At 40.4% G+C, this 14,460-nt stretch overlaps 1 protein-coding gene across 1 annotated transcript in view; it reads left to right on the forward strand.

The window, feature by feature from the left end:
* The window catches only part of CADPS (calcium dependent secretion activator), a 445,139-nt gene that overhangs the window by 185,612 nt on the left and 245,067 nt on the right, over positions 1 to 14,460 (forward strand). Inside the window, 1 exon segment of the mRNA XM_039880531.1 lies at positions 11,867 to 11,960. Coding sequence (XP_039736465.1) covers positions 11,867 to 11,960 — 94 coding nt within the window.

Consider the following 14,460-nt stretch of genomic DNA (forward strand, 5'->3'; position numbering starts at 1 on the left):
CAATATTGAAGCTGAAAGTTGGGTTAATGAGTAAATGCTAGCTAGACAAAAATGGCAGAGGAGAGCAGAACATGTGCATCAGCCTAGGGCTATGAAAGAATATGTCACATTTGAGAACCTACAGGAAGCACCAGTGGCCTGAGCCTGGAGGGCAAGACAGAGTAGTGGCAGATAAGGCTGGAAAGCTGTGCAGGAGCCAGATGGCAACATCTCCCTAAGCTTTGATAAGGATCTAGGACTCTTATTGCCAAAGGAAATGGAACATTATCGAAGGGTCTTAAGCAAGAAAGTGATATCAGCAAATGCAGTGCTGAGCATGGATTCAGTTCTTGCTCTCAAGTATGATTCACAGCATCGGCATCACCCAGGAGCTTATTAGAAGGGCAAATTCATGGGTCTCTTCTCAGACCTACTGAATCAAAATTCTTAAAGGCTGAAGTCCATAACTGTGTTCTAAAAAGTTCTCTAGTTAATTCTTACATGCACCATAGTTTGAGAACCACTAACTTTTGGTAGAGATGCTCATTCTTTGCTGTACACTGGAATCTCCCGGACAGTTGAAAAAAGAAAAAGAAAAAAAAGAATACGTATGCCTGGGCCCCAACCCAAATGTCTGATTTAGTTGGATATCAGGATTGCCTGTCACCTCCCCCAGAAGATTCTAATTTGCAGCCAGGATTGAGAACTGCTATATCAGATAGGATGCAGGTAAACACGTCAGTGGTTCGGGAAAGAGACAATGGCAGTCTGGCCCAGGGAAGTAGATGAACAGAATAGATGGATTCAAAAGATATATAAGGAGTGACTACACAGTTAAAAGGGGATAAATCAACCCAGTCCCCAGCATCCTCTCTTCACAAAACCATCTTTTTAGTCCATATCCTGGGCTTTGGTTGCCACACTCCCACCCAGAAAGACAATGCCCACTTCTTTCTTTGAATGGCTTCAATTCTCTGTATCATCAGGATAGTACAGGCGAATTGGACCATCTCTCAGCCCCAGCTATGAAAATCATCAAGACAACCCTTAAAAAACACAGCTGGTCCTGCATGCTGAATAAAAATCAAAGACTCTGGCCTCAATAGTACTAAATTATAGTCTTGGCTTTGTGGACCTGCATCATCTTCAAGGCATCATGCTAAATGCTTTATGAGTACTACCTTCTTTCATCCTTATAACAAGCCTCGGCTCTTGGCATTGTTGCTATTAGGATTCCCACTTTGCAGATGAAGCCACAGACAGAGTTCAGTATATTGGCCAGTGTCACAGATCTGGTAAATGACAGATTTGAGCCCAGATCTGTTTTCACTTCCTGGCTCCCTGACCACTATGCCCTACAGAGCTATTCTGGCAGAGAAGGAAAATATAATAAATACATGTGATACATTGAAAATTCAGATACCGGACTGGCTAGCAAGTTAATACATGGCTAAAATAAATAAGGAAGGTTTCCCTGAAGGAAGTGTTTCTTGCATGATATGTCAGACTTAAAATGGTGTAAAGGAGAGAGGAAATCACTCTATGAGTGGGGTAGGAATGGGGAAAGACTGATTGAGCACTACAGGATCTTAAAGGAATGGATGTGTTTTCTGTTTGGGATATTTTTATGTATTTATTTGCTCTTCGTTCAGGGAATTACTGCATTTGGAGCTCTTGTGTTATGTTTACTGCATTTCCAGAAGCGAGCAAAGACATAAAATCAGTGACTCAAATGCAAAAGTTGTCCTTATTGGCTGGCAAATTCTGGTAGCTAAACCCTGCATTTTGCAATCAAAGAGTAGTATGTACTTTAGTTTGGAAACCTTGACCTACTCAAGGTCTTCTCTTGACAAGAAATTAAGACATGGTAAAGAAAGACACAAATGATCTCATTTTACCTCTTCCACAAATGAGATAGTATCTCTTTGAGGGATTTTTATAAAAACTGAAGATAATTGAGTGTGACTGGGACACCAAGCTCCACATTTTTACTACAAATAACCCTGGAACAGAGCCCTAGTAAAGACTCAGGTAGGAGGCAAGTATGCAGACTTAATCAGATTTGCTCCCAATAATAATAATAGAAGTAATCATAAACCCACAATATGTTGAGCCCCTACAGTGCAAAAATGTCTATTATTATCATTGTTACGATAGTCTTCTGAGGGTATTATTTTATAGCTATCAGGACAAATGCTCAGGGAGGTTGAGCACCCTCACCCTGTTCACACTGTGAGCATATGAAAGAGGTAGGATTTGATTTTAAGCTTTTCTGATTCTAAAATCCCTGCTCTTTATTCTAAAGGTTATCCCCTTGGTGCAGGGCCAACTATCTCTGGAAATACTGGGAAAATACTTAATGTTTTGAAGCTTGGTTTCTTACCTGAAAGTGGGGAAAATCTGTTCTGCCACTTTTAGTGTTGTTAGAATCCAAATTTGAGTAAGGGAGAAAGAAGTATGTGGGCTGCAGAATGCCAACTGCTAATGGCTGCTAAGATTTACTGAATGTTAACAGCATGCCAGGTCCTCTGCTAAGTGTCATACACGTACTATCGCGTTTAACCTCTTAACAATCCTATAATGTATGTATTGTCTTATTGTTCCCATCTTAGAGTTAAGGGAGTTAAGAAATTAAAAGCTAAGGCTCAGAAAGATCTAATAACTTGCTCAACATCACTCAGCTTTAAAGTAGAAAAGCAAGGATTTGAACCTGCACAGTAGAGAGGGGGCCCCTGCCAACCATACTCCATAACCTCCACATTAAAGATGGGCAAAGAAGAGACAGGCTGTAAGAGAGGGGAGGAAATGAATTTGGAAGTGGCAGCCAGGCATCGAATGCAGTAATGTAGCCACCCTCCCAACCCCAGCACGTTCTTTAGACAGAAGCTTGGGCAGCCACATCCCCTGGTTGAGAACTGCCACTGTCCCGGCTGTAACTTGCCAGACTGCAGTGCACCAAGAAAGTAGCATTTGCTGGAGCTGTTTGTCTCTGAAGAAGGATAAAAAATATGAGGATTTGAAGAAAAGATGGGGCAAAGCCAACTGATCGGAGTGTTTTACAGGGAGGCGCCTCCACCCTCCTCCACAATAACTCTTGGCAGCCTGCTTCTCAGACACTAATCCCAGAAAACTGAAGGGCCAGGCTGGGAAATGCAGAGGAAACAGATTGAACTAAACCCAGGTCAGCAGGTAGCTTGCACTACAGCTGCTTATGGCACACCTGCCTCAGTCCCCCAAAGCCCAGAATTAAGGATGCTTTATCAGGAATGTGACTTCTTTTGGGCCAGCAAAGTTCAGTTTCCCCCTATTTCTGCAGAGATTGGCACTTCCCAGGACCCAATCACTAAGCTGCAAGACAGCAAACTAGAAGGTAGCAGATTAGAAATTTGGTTCCAGCTCTCACTGATTATTGTGTGACTGTGAGCAGGTCACTTTCCCTCTTTGAGTCACAGTAATTAACTCAGTCTTTAGTCAGTCAGGAAATCATCAGAGACTGCTATGTATTTGGCACCAGGCAAGGTTCCAGGGATGCAGAAGCGCGCAAAGCCACGCCCATCGCTGCCCTGGTGGAGCTGGCAGCTAGAAGGTGAATATCAAATAATCACATGAGTACATGTAAAATTACAATTGTGACAAATGCTAATAAAGAAAAGGTGTATAGTACCTGGAGAGCTTGTAACAGGAGAAAGTCATCGAGTTTGGAGGAGTCAGAGGAGAGTTTGCTGCAAAGCTAAAGGATGAAGGACAGGAAGCAGTTACCAGTCAAGGGAAACACGAGAGAGATTGCTCTGGGTGTGAGGAACAGCATGTGCGAAGACCTGGCAGCATGAGGAAGCCAACCCTTCTAAAGCGAGGCACCCAGTGGAGTATCCTGAGTAGGGGATGGGATGCCCCACAGGCCACAGAGCTCAGCAGGGCCTATACTCCAGCCTGAGATTTCGGCATCATCTCTAAAGCTTCTTCCAGATACAGTTCTGGGTCATTTTCACTTTAGTCCTAAAGCTGAAGTGCGTCTATTTGCTCTGAGGCTGAGTACCACAGAATTTTCTAGAAAGCAGAACAATTATTCACATAAAGTGATTTGCCTGTTTCTGTTTAAATTTTCTGCATATTTGAATCACGTTTTCTCTTTGTTTGACTGAAGGCTTACTCTCATCTATAATAATGATGACTCTGGAAGAGTTCAGAGCTGGTATCACTTCTATATTATTGTAACATGTGAGCACCAGAGAATTCGGGCTTCCCCAGAGAAAGCTGGTGCTCAGGGATGTCCCCCAGCCACATTGTCAGGCCAATTGTTCACGGCTTTGAGGTTAATGAGGAGGTTAATGAGGAGGCTCCAAGCCTGGGTCCTGTAATGACTTCTACATCACCTAAAGGTCAAACAAGGCATTTGCATGTGGGTACTTTTTTGCCAAGATATAGACTCATTTGCATAGTGGGGAGGCTTTCTCTCTCCTTCCTCCCCCACCAAAAATAAAATTTTGTCTCTGGACATGAGAAAAGTGAAGTACACAGAGAGAGTATATCTAGTATGTTGTTAGGGTGTTCAAATGTATTATGGTCAGATAAATTTGGGAAATGTGGGGCCATACGGGGCTGCCTTGGCTTTCTCACTAATGTGTCTTGTGGCTTTCCAGGAAGGGGACAGAGAGAGCAGACTTTATTTGGCCACAAAAGTATATATTTCATCAAGGATCTGCAGGACAAATGTTCTCCAGAATATAACTTTCAGAAATGCTCATCTGGGCTTTATAGAGACTCCTGGAACATAGTAGCTTAGCATTTTTCATCTGTCAGATGGATGAATTGTGAAAGATAGGTCATGACTTTGGCCAAAGATTCTCCAGCTAACAGCAAATTGAGGACCAGAACCTTATGTTCACCCTAGGTCTCACCCTTCCGCGTCTGGTTTCTTTCATAAATCACTAACGCCGGGAAGGGAGTTAACATCTGATCAATGCCCCTCCTAAAATAGGGATAATTCTGGAAACTAACTGCTAAACTACAGGCCCTACTAACTACCAACAGCACCATGCTAGTTGCTTTGCATGCATATTATCTCTCTTAAGCCTCCTAACAACATGCTGAGGTAGGTATCTTATCCCAGTTTTACAGACGAGGAAATGGAGGCTTAGAAAGTTTTAGTGACTTGTTTCCTTTGAGCAAAGAAATTGCAAAGCCAAAATTTGAACTCAAGTTGGCCTTATTTCCCTTGAAGCATGCCACACATTGTCTCATTTAGTCCTCTCAATAGCCATGTAGGATAAAAAGATGCCCACTTTGCAACTGAGAGAACCGAAGCTCAGCGACTTTAAGGGACTTGACAAGGTCATACAACAAGAGAATGAAATAACTGGGTACAAATTCCTCTTTGCCGGCCTCCCAGGCCTGTGTCCCCTGCCATGCAGTGTTCTTTCAGGTACAGATCAGCCCGGCAGCACTGCTGGTCTGAGTTTTTATCTCTGCATTGATTGAAGGTACACAGTTGTGAGCTGGAGAGAGTCCCAAGCCTCCGGATGGGCTTGAACTGATCGCTTAGGTAATACCTTCTGCACTTAGGCAGTGCTGAGCTCAGTTCTCCATCACTGCAAAAGAAAAGCCTAGGGAAAGAGTTCTCTTTGCTTGCCTGGCAAATCAAAACAATCACACTGCCCCTGCTTGACCTCTGCTAGTAGGAAGATTATTTGTCTAATTAGGTAAAAAGCCTTAATGCACATGTCCATATTTTAACCCTAATGAGCTGTCAGTGGGAAAGTTTTGCCCTTGGCCTGGTTTGCCAGCTGATCTTTCCTTGCCTCAGTGGAAAAGACCAGTGCAGTAAACAGAATGTCGTTTCCATGGAAGCTCATTCTCTGGCTTTTTCTTTGCAGCACTTGAAAAGGTAATTACTTGATTTCACTTTATATTTTTGGATTTCATACAGTGGAGCTGTCAAGCTCCTCGATTGAGGATGGCCTTCTCTATCACGCTAGGCTATTTTAGGGAGCTGTGGTTGCAATTCCATTTTTATCCTCCCTTCAGATCATTAGCTATCAGGCAGCAGTGTGCGCTTTTCGCTCATTCCTGCTAATTAAAGTCTAATGGAGCAAAGGGACATGACCCTAGAGAAAGTGGGAGACACTGAGAAGCCAGGGAAATTCGTCAAGAAATGCGAGCCGCTGATCATCTTCCTTTCTGGGCACAGATGATAGACCAAGACCACACATCCATATCAGAGAGAGATGCCATCCCATCTGGCGCATTCTCGTCTGAATTTTTAATGCCCTGTTGTGGTCCATGTCAGAAATACAGTCAGCGTGGGCTACCCTAATAACACTAAAGTCAGCCACCATTTTCTAGGGTCTACTGCATGCCAAGCACTGGGCCAACCACTTTATAGCCATTGTCTCAGTGAATCCTCATGACAACCTTAGCTAGAGTTGTTATCCTGATCATTCAGATGAAGCACAGAGAGGTTAAGTAGCTTATCCAAAGTAACACAGCTACTAAGTGGCAGAGCCAGGTTAAGGACACACCCATTGCTATTATTTCTTAGGGAGGGCTCTGGCACTGCTACGGCCTCCCCAGAAAAAAAAAAAAATCATCCAATCGTAACAGGTGACAAAGGATAGATATTTCTTTGCCCATCAGTGGAGGCTCTCTCTGTGAAATCAATCCACGTATACAAGGAACAAAGTGAGGGCACTGAGTTATTTAATTGTCAGGACCAGTTAGAAAACTGAATTGGGCATTTAAGAAGAAAGCCAAGATGACACAGAGCAAAAGAGCTTTAATTTGAGAAGGGCAGACTGCATTTCAAATGGCTGGCACACTCTCCTAGCCACAGCATCTAAGGCACTTTCCTGAACCTGACTGAGACTCAGGTTTCCCATCAATAAAATGGAATAATAATGGCATGTACTTCATAAAGTTGTTTCACATGTGGAATTTCCCAGACTGTTCTGTGGAATGTTTTCAGTGACATAATTGTGTAAAAGACAAAACTAAATGCAGTTAAATAGGCTTATTTACTTTAGAATATCTCAGAATCTTTAGTATGTTAATATGTATTACAATTTCAGGAGGGAACAGCAACTCCTGACCCCAGAGTCCTTTTCCTGGGAGAGTGCACATTAACATCTGTTTCTTGGGATCCTTTAGAAAAGGCTATAACACAGGTCATGGGGTACCCAGGCTTACCATAGACATCAATATATACTAATCTCTTCTCTTTTGTGCCCAAATTGTTCAATAACCATACCTGTACTTGCTAGATTTAAGCTTCATGGAGACAAGGACTGGGTCTGTCTTGTTCCTTTTTGTATTCCAGTGTCGGGATATCAAGATATCTGTAGAAATTTGATAAATGAATGAATATATGAATGAACCAATGAATAAATAAATGAAACTTAGTGTATGCTAGCCTGGTCATCTTCACTGTCAGCATTCTTTGCTGGTTCTGGTTGCATTCAATGAGGCCAGTGAGAGAACTCAAATGCCTCTTTGAAACTTAGAGGCATTTGAGAAACTTGGAGATGGTTCTATTAGAGTTTTCCCTTTTCAGTTTTACCTTATGTGAGCATCATATCTTCTGACAGAATTCCCAACTAAAGTTGTGAATAAAGTCCCTAATCAAATGATTCTGTTGCTTCTCAGTGAAGTAATTCCTTTGTATATGTATTTTGAACTGACATTTCTGAGTGTGTCCAGTGGGTTTGCAGCTGGATCTGAAGTCTTGGACTTCCAAAGGAATCAAATAAAAACATCTTGTTGGAACTTAAAAACAACACTGAGGATACGATGTTTCCCACATGCGCCTATTGGCAAGTGGTGATGGATGGACCACTGGCCAGTGCTGTGACTGTTTTCAGGTGGTTTTAGAATAGGATTTCCAACTCTGGACATTATATATATATACACACACTCATATATATGTGTGTATGTGTGTGTGTGTGTGTATATATATATATATATATAAAATATATATATATTTGAAGTCTAACAGATATCCTTAATGCAGAACTTCTCGGAGACTTGGTGTGTTTCAGTACAGCACTTCCCAAACTTATCCAACCATTCTTCTGGAGCCTTCCTGGAACCCTTTCTTCTGCAAAATCAAATAAGATTATTGTTCAGCAGGACACCCTTTGGGAAATGTACCTTAGGCAATATGGCCAAAGGTTGCAGTCTAGTCTTTATGATCTAAGAAATAGTCTCACTCCTCAAAACTGTGGAAAGAAGAGAAACTGACTCCTGAATTGAACAAGGTGATAAATAAAAAAAAAAAGCATAGTATAAAGCCAGATAGATTTCTATGCATTTTGTAAAACTAACCGAAGACTAGTCTTGATGCTTTAAAAGTATGGCAATAAATTTTCTAGTGTTCTTGCTTATATCATATTAAATTAACTTATTTTCTATACCATTTTATAGTGTAATTGAGATTTTTTTTAAGCATGAAACTTGGTTTTTGTTTTCAAATTTCTGAATAAAAATTTCATCATTCTTAAATTGCTGAATAACAGCGGCTTTTAAAAGAAAAGAACTTAAAAAGTCATATTTTTTTTAAAAAATTAGTTTCATGTATACAGTACATTGGTTAGAAATCTATATAGTTTGTAAAATGATCCCCCCAATTGCTCCCTCCCTCCCTTGACCCTCCACCCAGCCAACATATTAATGCTAACTGCATTCCTATGCTGTGCTCCCCATCCCCATGACCATCCATCAACTACTAATTTGTACTTCTTTAACCCTTCATCCCATTCTCACAGCCCCCCAGATCCTCTTCCCTTTTATCCATCACCAATTTGTCCACTATATTTGTGAGTAGTCTGTTTCTGATTAGTTTGTTTTTATTCCTTAGATTCCGCATATAAGTGAAATCATATAGTGTTTATCCTTCTCTGTCTGATTTAAATACTTTCTAGGTCCATCAAAACAATATCTTTTTCCATCTCCTTCCTTTTCATATGTAGGAGTCTTGTTTTCTTATCCTTTCAGCCACTCTATCTTTTGGTTGGAGCACTCAATTCTTTTCCACTTAAGGTACTTATTGATAGGAATGTAGTTGTTACCATTCTTTATTCCTGTTTTTGATACATGTTTTTTCTTCTTAAAGAAGACCCTTCAACCTTTCTTGTAATATTGGCTTGGTGGCGATAAATTCCTTTAGCTTATTTTTGTCTGGGAAGCTCTTTATCGGTTCTTCAACTCTAAATGATAGCTTTGCTGGATAAAGTATTCTTAGATTCTGGGTCTTCATCCTGTCAAATATTTTCTGCCAAACCCTTCTGTCCTGCACTATTTCTTTTGAGAAATCAGCTGCCAGTCTTATGGGTGCTCCCTTATAGGTAACTATCTGCTTTTCTCTTGCTGCTTTTAATATTCTTTCTTTGTATTTAACCTTTGGCATTTTAATTATGATGTATCTTGGTGTGGGCCTCTTGGATCCCTGTTTTTTGGGATTCTCTGAGCTTCCTTGAGTTGTATGGCCATTTCCTTCACCAGTTTAAGGAAGTTTTTCATCATTATTTCTTCAACGGCTGTTCAACATCTTGATTTTCTTCAGGTATGCCAATTTGATGGATATTTAAACCCTAATAGTGTCCCATATGCTCCTTAAATTATTTTTATAGTCTTGGTATCTTTTTCCTTGCCATTCTGGTTGCATGTCCTTGGATTTCCCATCCTCTAGATAAGTCGTTTGATCTTCTTTATTCACTTTGTTTATTCCTTCATTTATTCCATTTAACATACTTCTCATCTCAGCTAATGTGTTCTCCATTTCAGACTGGTTCTCTTTTACAATTCCCATTTCCATTTTTATGCTTTTTTATTTCTTTGTTTGAGTTCTCTACACTTCACAAAAATTCATTGAGCATCTTTATAACCAGTGTTTTGAACTCTGCATCTGTTAGATTACTTGACTCCATTATATCTGGATCTCTGTTCTGTTCTCTCATATGGTTTATGCATCTTTGTCTTCCCATTTTGGCTGTCTTTCCATGTCTGTTTCTATGTACTAAGAAAAATTCCTAAGTTTCCCAGTCTTATTAGTATGAATTTGTGAAGTAAGTGTCCAGTGGCATAGTCCTGAAAGGGGTTCAGATGCAGGCCAAATTTAGCCCAAGCCTCTACCCCTCTGGGGCCATCTGTCAAGATTCAGCAAGCAATCCACAGATGCTGTGCTTATAGTTGCCTCAAAAGGCCACACCAGAAACCAAAGCCAGCTGCCTCTTCCAGTGTGAGTCTCAGCAAGGAGCACCTGACTCACTGAGGATACATCTGGATGTGGCTTAGGTAGGGCCATGAGTTTGGGGAGGCGTGGTTTCAGGGAATCCTCTGGGCAGAGTGACCTTTGTTATCCAGTTTGATGACATCACAGCTATGCATCAGGGCTATGGCAGTGCTGCGTCCAGTGCACTGGTTGCGGGGAGGGCTCAACTGAGAACAATAGATACTGCCAGCACTTCTATACAGAGCCAGTCTTGTCTTGGCCCTCACTCTGACAATGTCTCCCTGTAAGTCCCTGGTGCCCCCTGCACGCAGCCGAATCGGCACTGGTGCTCAGAGCGAGCAGGTCTGTCACCACGAAAATCCGCTCCCGGATGCAGCCCCTTTAAGAGACGTCTACCACTGCCACAGCCTCTGTCTCACTCAGGCACCCGGGACCAGGCAACCCTGCACCCTTGCCCCATCCTACCTTCTGCTGTTGCAGGATGCTTTCTTGGATTTCTCCCTAATTGTATGGCTTGTTTATCCCAGGCAATGTTTCCTTGCTGCTGCTCCTTGTTTCCGTCACAACTTTGATTTGGTCACCAGAGGGATGAACAGAGCCTCTATCATCTACACTATTTTTTTTCTCCTTTACTCACGTACTTAAGAGTTAATATGTACTGAAAAGAGGCACAAAGCCCATCCTATTTGAATGCCGCTGTTCCCTACTTATTAGCCTTTTCTGTGATTAAAATAAATCATAAATTACTGAACAAAGCAGACTCAATTACAGTTTGAAGGATAACACTAGGCTTGCTTAGAAATAAAGAGAGGACTTCAATCCATAGAATAGGGATCAGCAACTAGGGCCTGCCACCTGTTGTTGCACATAAAGTTTTATTGGAACACAGCTATGTTCATTCATTTACATATTGTCTATGGTCATTTTCACACTTCATTAAGATAGCTGAGTCATTGAAACAGAGATCTATCTTATGGCCCTCAAAGCCTACATTACAGTTATATGGCCTTTTACGGAAATGTTTGCAAATCTGTTGCATAGATTTATATGAAAATATGAAAAGAGTGGTGAGTACGTAACGAACCCCTTCATTCTATAGATGGGAAAACTGAAACTACAGATGGTAGAGAATTTCCCAGATTTATTTATGTTTGGATATTCTGATCCTTATGTCCTAATAGTTCTAACAATCATGGAAGAGAAGGATTTCAGCTTAGATATTAATACCAATGAGTGTAGTGGCTGGTTGAGAAGATCTCAGGGCTCTGTGAGAAGGAAAGTAATGATTGATTGATCTTCCATGGTTAACAGTTATATTGCCATCTCCTTCCTTGTATATCTGCTGTGTAAGCACTTTCTTCATTGGACCAAAACAGAGGTGCTACATTAGGCCCTCATTAAAAGCACTACTGCCTAACAGTTCAGAAGTGATTCTTCTACAAGCTCATCTAAATATCTTCCCTGGCAACTGCCTACCACATCATATTTTGCTTAAAAGAATTTAACTTGGGATTTCATCCAAACTCGATTTGTCATTACAGGAATCTTAACTTTTAATGAAATATGTTCGTGAGGGCACAGAGATGGGTTGTAAAATGGAAAGTTATCAGTTTATTGGCTTTTGTGACTCAAATTGAAAGTCTTTATGTTTATGTTTTTGTGCAGCTGGACAATCCAGATGAGCAAGCAGCACAGATCAGACGAGAGCTGGACGGACGACTCCAAATGGCAGACCAAATAGCCAGGGTAAGGGAACTTTGTGGACATTTGCTGGGAGACCAGGCCAAAGTCCCAGATAGGAAGCACACAGATTATTAAAGGCCATGAAAAAATAAAACTGAGAAGCAGAGAGAAGGGAAGATGAGGACAATCACCCTGATTGGACCTTAGCCCTGCTTTCTGGGGATAATTCTCCGAGAAATAGCTCATATATTTCCTATACTCCAGTCAATACCCAAACTTCAGCCTCACCTTTCTTCTGAGTCCCAGACTTATGTTTCAACTGTCTCTTGAGCATTTCAACTTGGATATGCCCCTAGCATTTCAAGTTGAATGTGTTCAAAGTCTGACTTCCTATCTTCTTCCTCTCATCATGTTCATATATCTACATTTACTCCTTTTCACTTACTCTCCATTCAGTTACTATGGATGAAACCTCTTAGTCATTCCCACTTTTTTCCTTCCTCTCCACAACACCACACTAAATCAACCACCCGGTTCCTTGATTCCATCTCCTAAATGTGAGTCAGATCTCTTTGCTGCTTTCCAGCACCACTTCTAATAGTTTGATTCAGACCCTCATCTTCAACTCCTGGATCTTAAAATAGCTTTCTAATGGATATCCTATGCTCCAGTTCCTCCCCTTCTCCTGTCCAACCTTTGTGCAATTGCCATTCTAAAACTTATATAACAACATCTCAAAACAGAGGCTCAAAAGTTTTCAACAGACTCCCTCATTGTCCTCAAAACAAAATCTAACTTCTTTAGTATGATATTCAAGGCTCTTAAACCCTAGACCATGGCCTACCTTATTAGCTTCACCTTCCACAACTTTCCCGCCAGAACTCCCATTCCAGCTACAGAGAATGTCTTGCAGCCCCTTTCGAAACTCAGTGCCTTTGTATCCATTTTCATTTCAACCTGAAATGACCTTTTCTCTCTCCTCCACTTAGCAAACTCTCTGACTCAGTCGTCAGAATTAACTTAAATCCTTTCTCTAAGAATCTAACAATTAGTCCTCCCCACTTTCGTGCTTCTTTCATGCCACATATAAATTTTTATTGTAATAGTTCATTGAATGATGACTGTTTGTTTATATATCTGAGTCTCCCAGTAGATGAGATTTCTATAGGACTGGAATTATCTCTTATTATTGATGACTGTTCGCATAAGCATTATTGCTGTTGCTGACATTTATGTTATAATTAACAGTATAATGCTAGTACTATAAATTGAGTGCTGACTCTTTGTCAACTATACTAACTACTTAGCATGTATTGTCTCATTCAATCTTCAAAACCACTCTACAAAGGACATTTCTGTTACCATTCTTGTTTTAGAGATGGGGAAATCCAGGCTGAGGCACTAGATAAGAGGCTGCACTGGCCTTTTAACTCAAGTCTGTCTAAATGTCAGGGCTGAAACAAAGGTGAGGCACTCACCTCAGGTTCAAAATTTAAAAGTAAGGGGCCAAAAATATAGTAATAAAAATAAATGATATTTTAATGCAATACTTTAAAAATCATAATCAATACGATAAAATCTATGAAGAAAAAAATACCAGATTTTAAATAACCAGATCCTACTGGTTCCTATGGTAACCATGGGTCACATATGCATGTGGGGGTAGGGGCTGTGGGAGATGGAAGAGAGAATGGACAGAGAGTAGAGCTTGGCATTCAACCTTTCTTTTTATGGAAAGAAGTGTCTCGGGACTTGGATACATGGAAAGAAATTCTACTAGAAGAGAAACAGAAGAGATATTCATTCCAAGCAGCATGAAAATTCTCATTTGTGCTCAAGCAGTTTTAATGAAATCTTTTGCATCTTGTTTTTGGACACCTTTAAAGTTTATAGTGGAGTCAGTCTGGTGGTTAAAAATAGTATGCATTTATAGATTTGGCTAAAGATAGTATAAAAGGCTCTAATGTTTGAAAACCCTGCTTAATGTGGGAGTAAACATCAATAAAGCTTTAGAATTTACTTCTGTAAACTCAGTATCTCCTCAATGAGTTATCCAGAAAATGGAGGTCATTTGATCCATTTCCTGTCTTTAAGCAGCTACTACGTCCCCAACTAAGAATTCATCCCATTTAAAGAAAATCACACACACACATACACAAACATACACACACTTCTAAAACGAGATCGTGGCACCTTTATTTTCGTTGTTTTGTTTACTTTGAAGCTTAAGATAGTAATTTAAGAAACTAGCATAGGCTAACTTTAATTTTTTTCAAAGTGAGTTTTCCCTTTTTCTTTTTTTATTAAAAATTGTTGGGGTGACAATTTTGATTTGATTAATAAAATAAAATAAAATAAGCATAGTGTGTTTATCACACAAAGTTAATTTTTAAAAGACCCTGAATAAAAAACTGTTTTATAGTGAGCCAAATTGCTCATCTCTGAACAGTAAATCAAAGAACTCTCTCTCCCAGACCATACCATTAGATATTCTCACAGCAAGTAGGATATTATTAACAACTTAGAACTAGACTTTCTTCAACAATGAAATAATCAATGAAATAATCAATTTCAAC

This window comes from Pteropus medius, unplaced genomic scaffold, assembly GCF_902729225.1.
Source record: "Pteropus medius unplaced genomic scaffold, Ma_sr-lr_union100, whole genome shotgun sequence".
NCBI lineage: Eukaryota > Metazoa > Chordata > Mammalia > Chiroptera > Pteropodidae > Pteropus > Pteropus medius.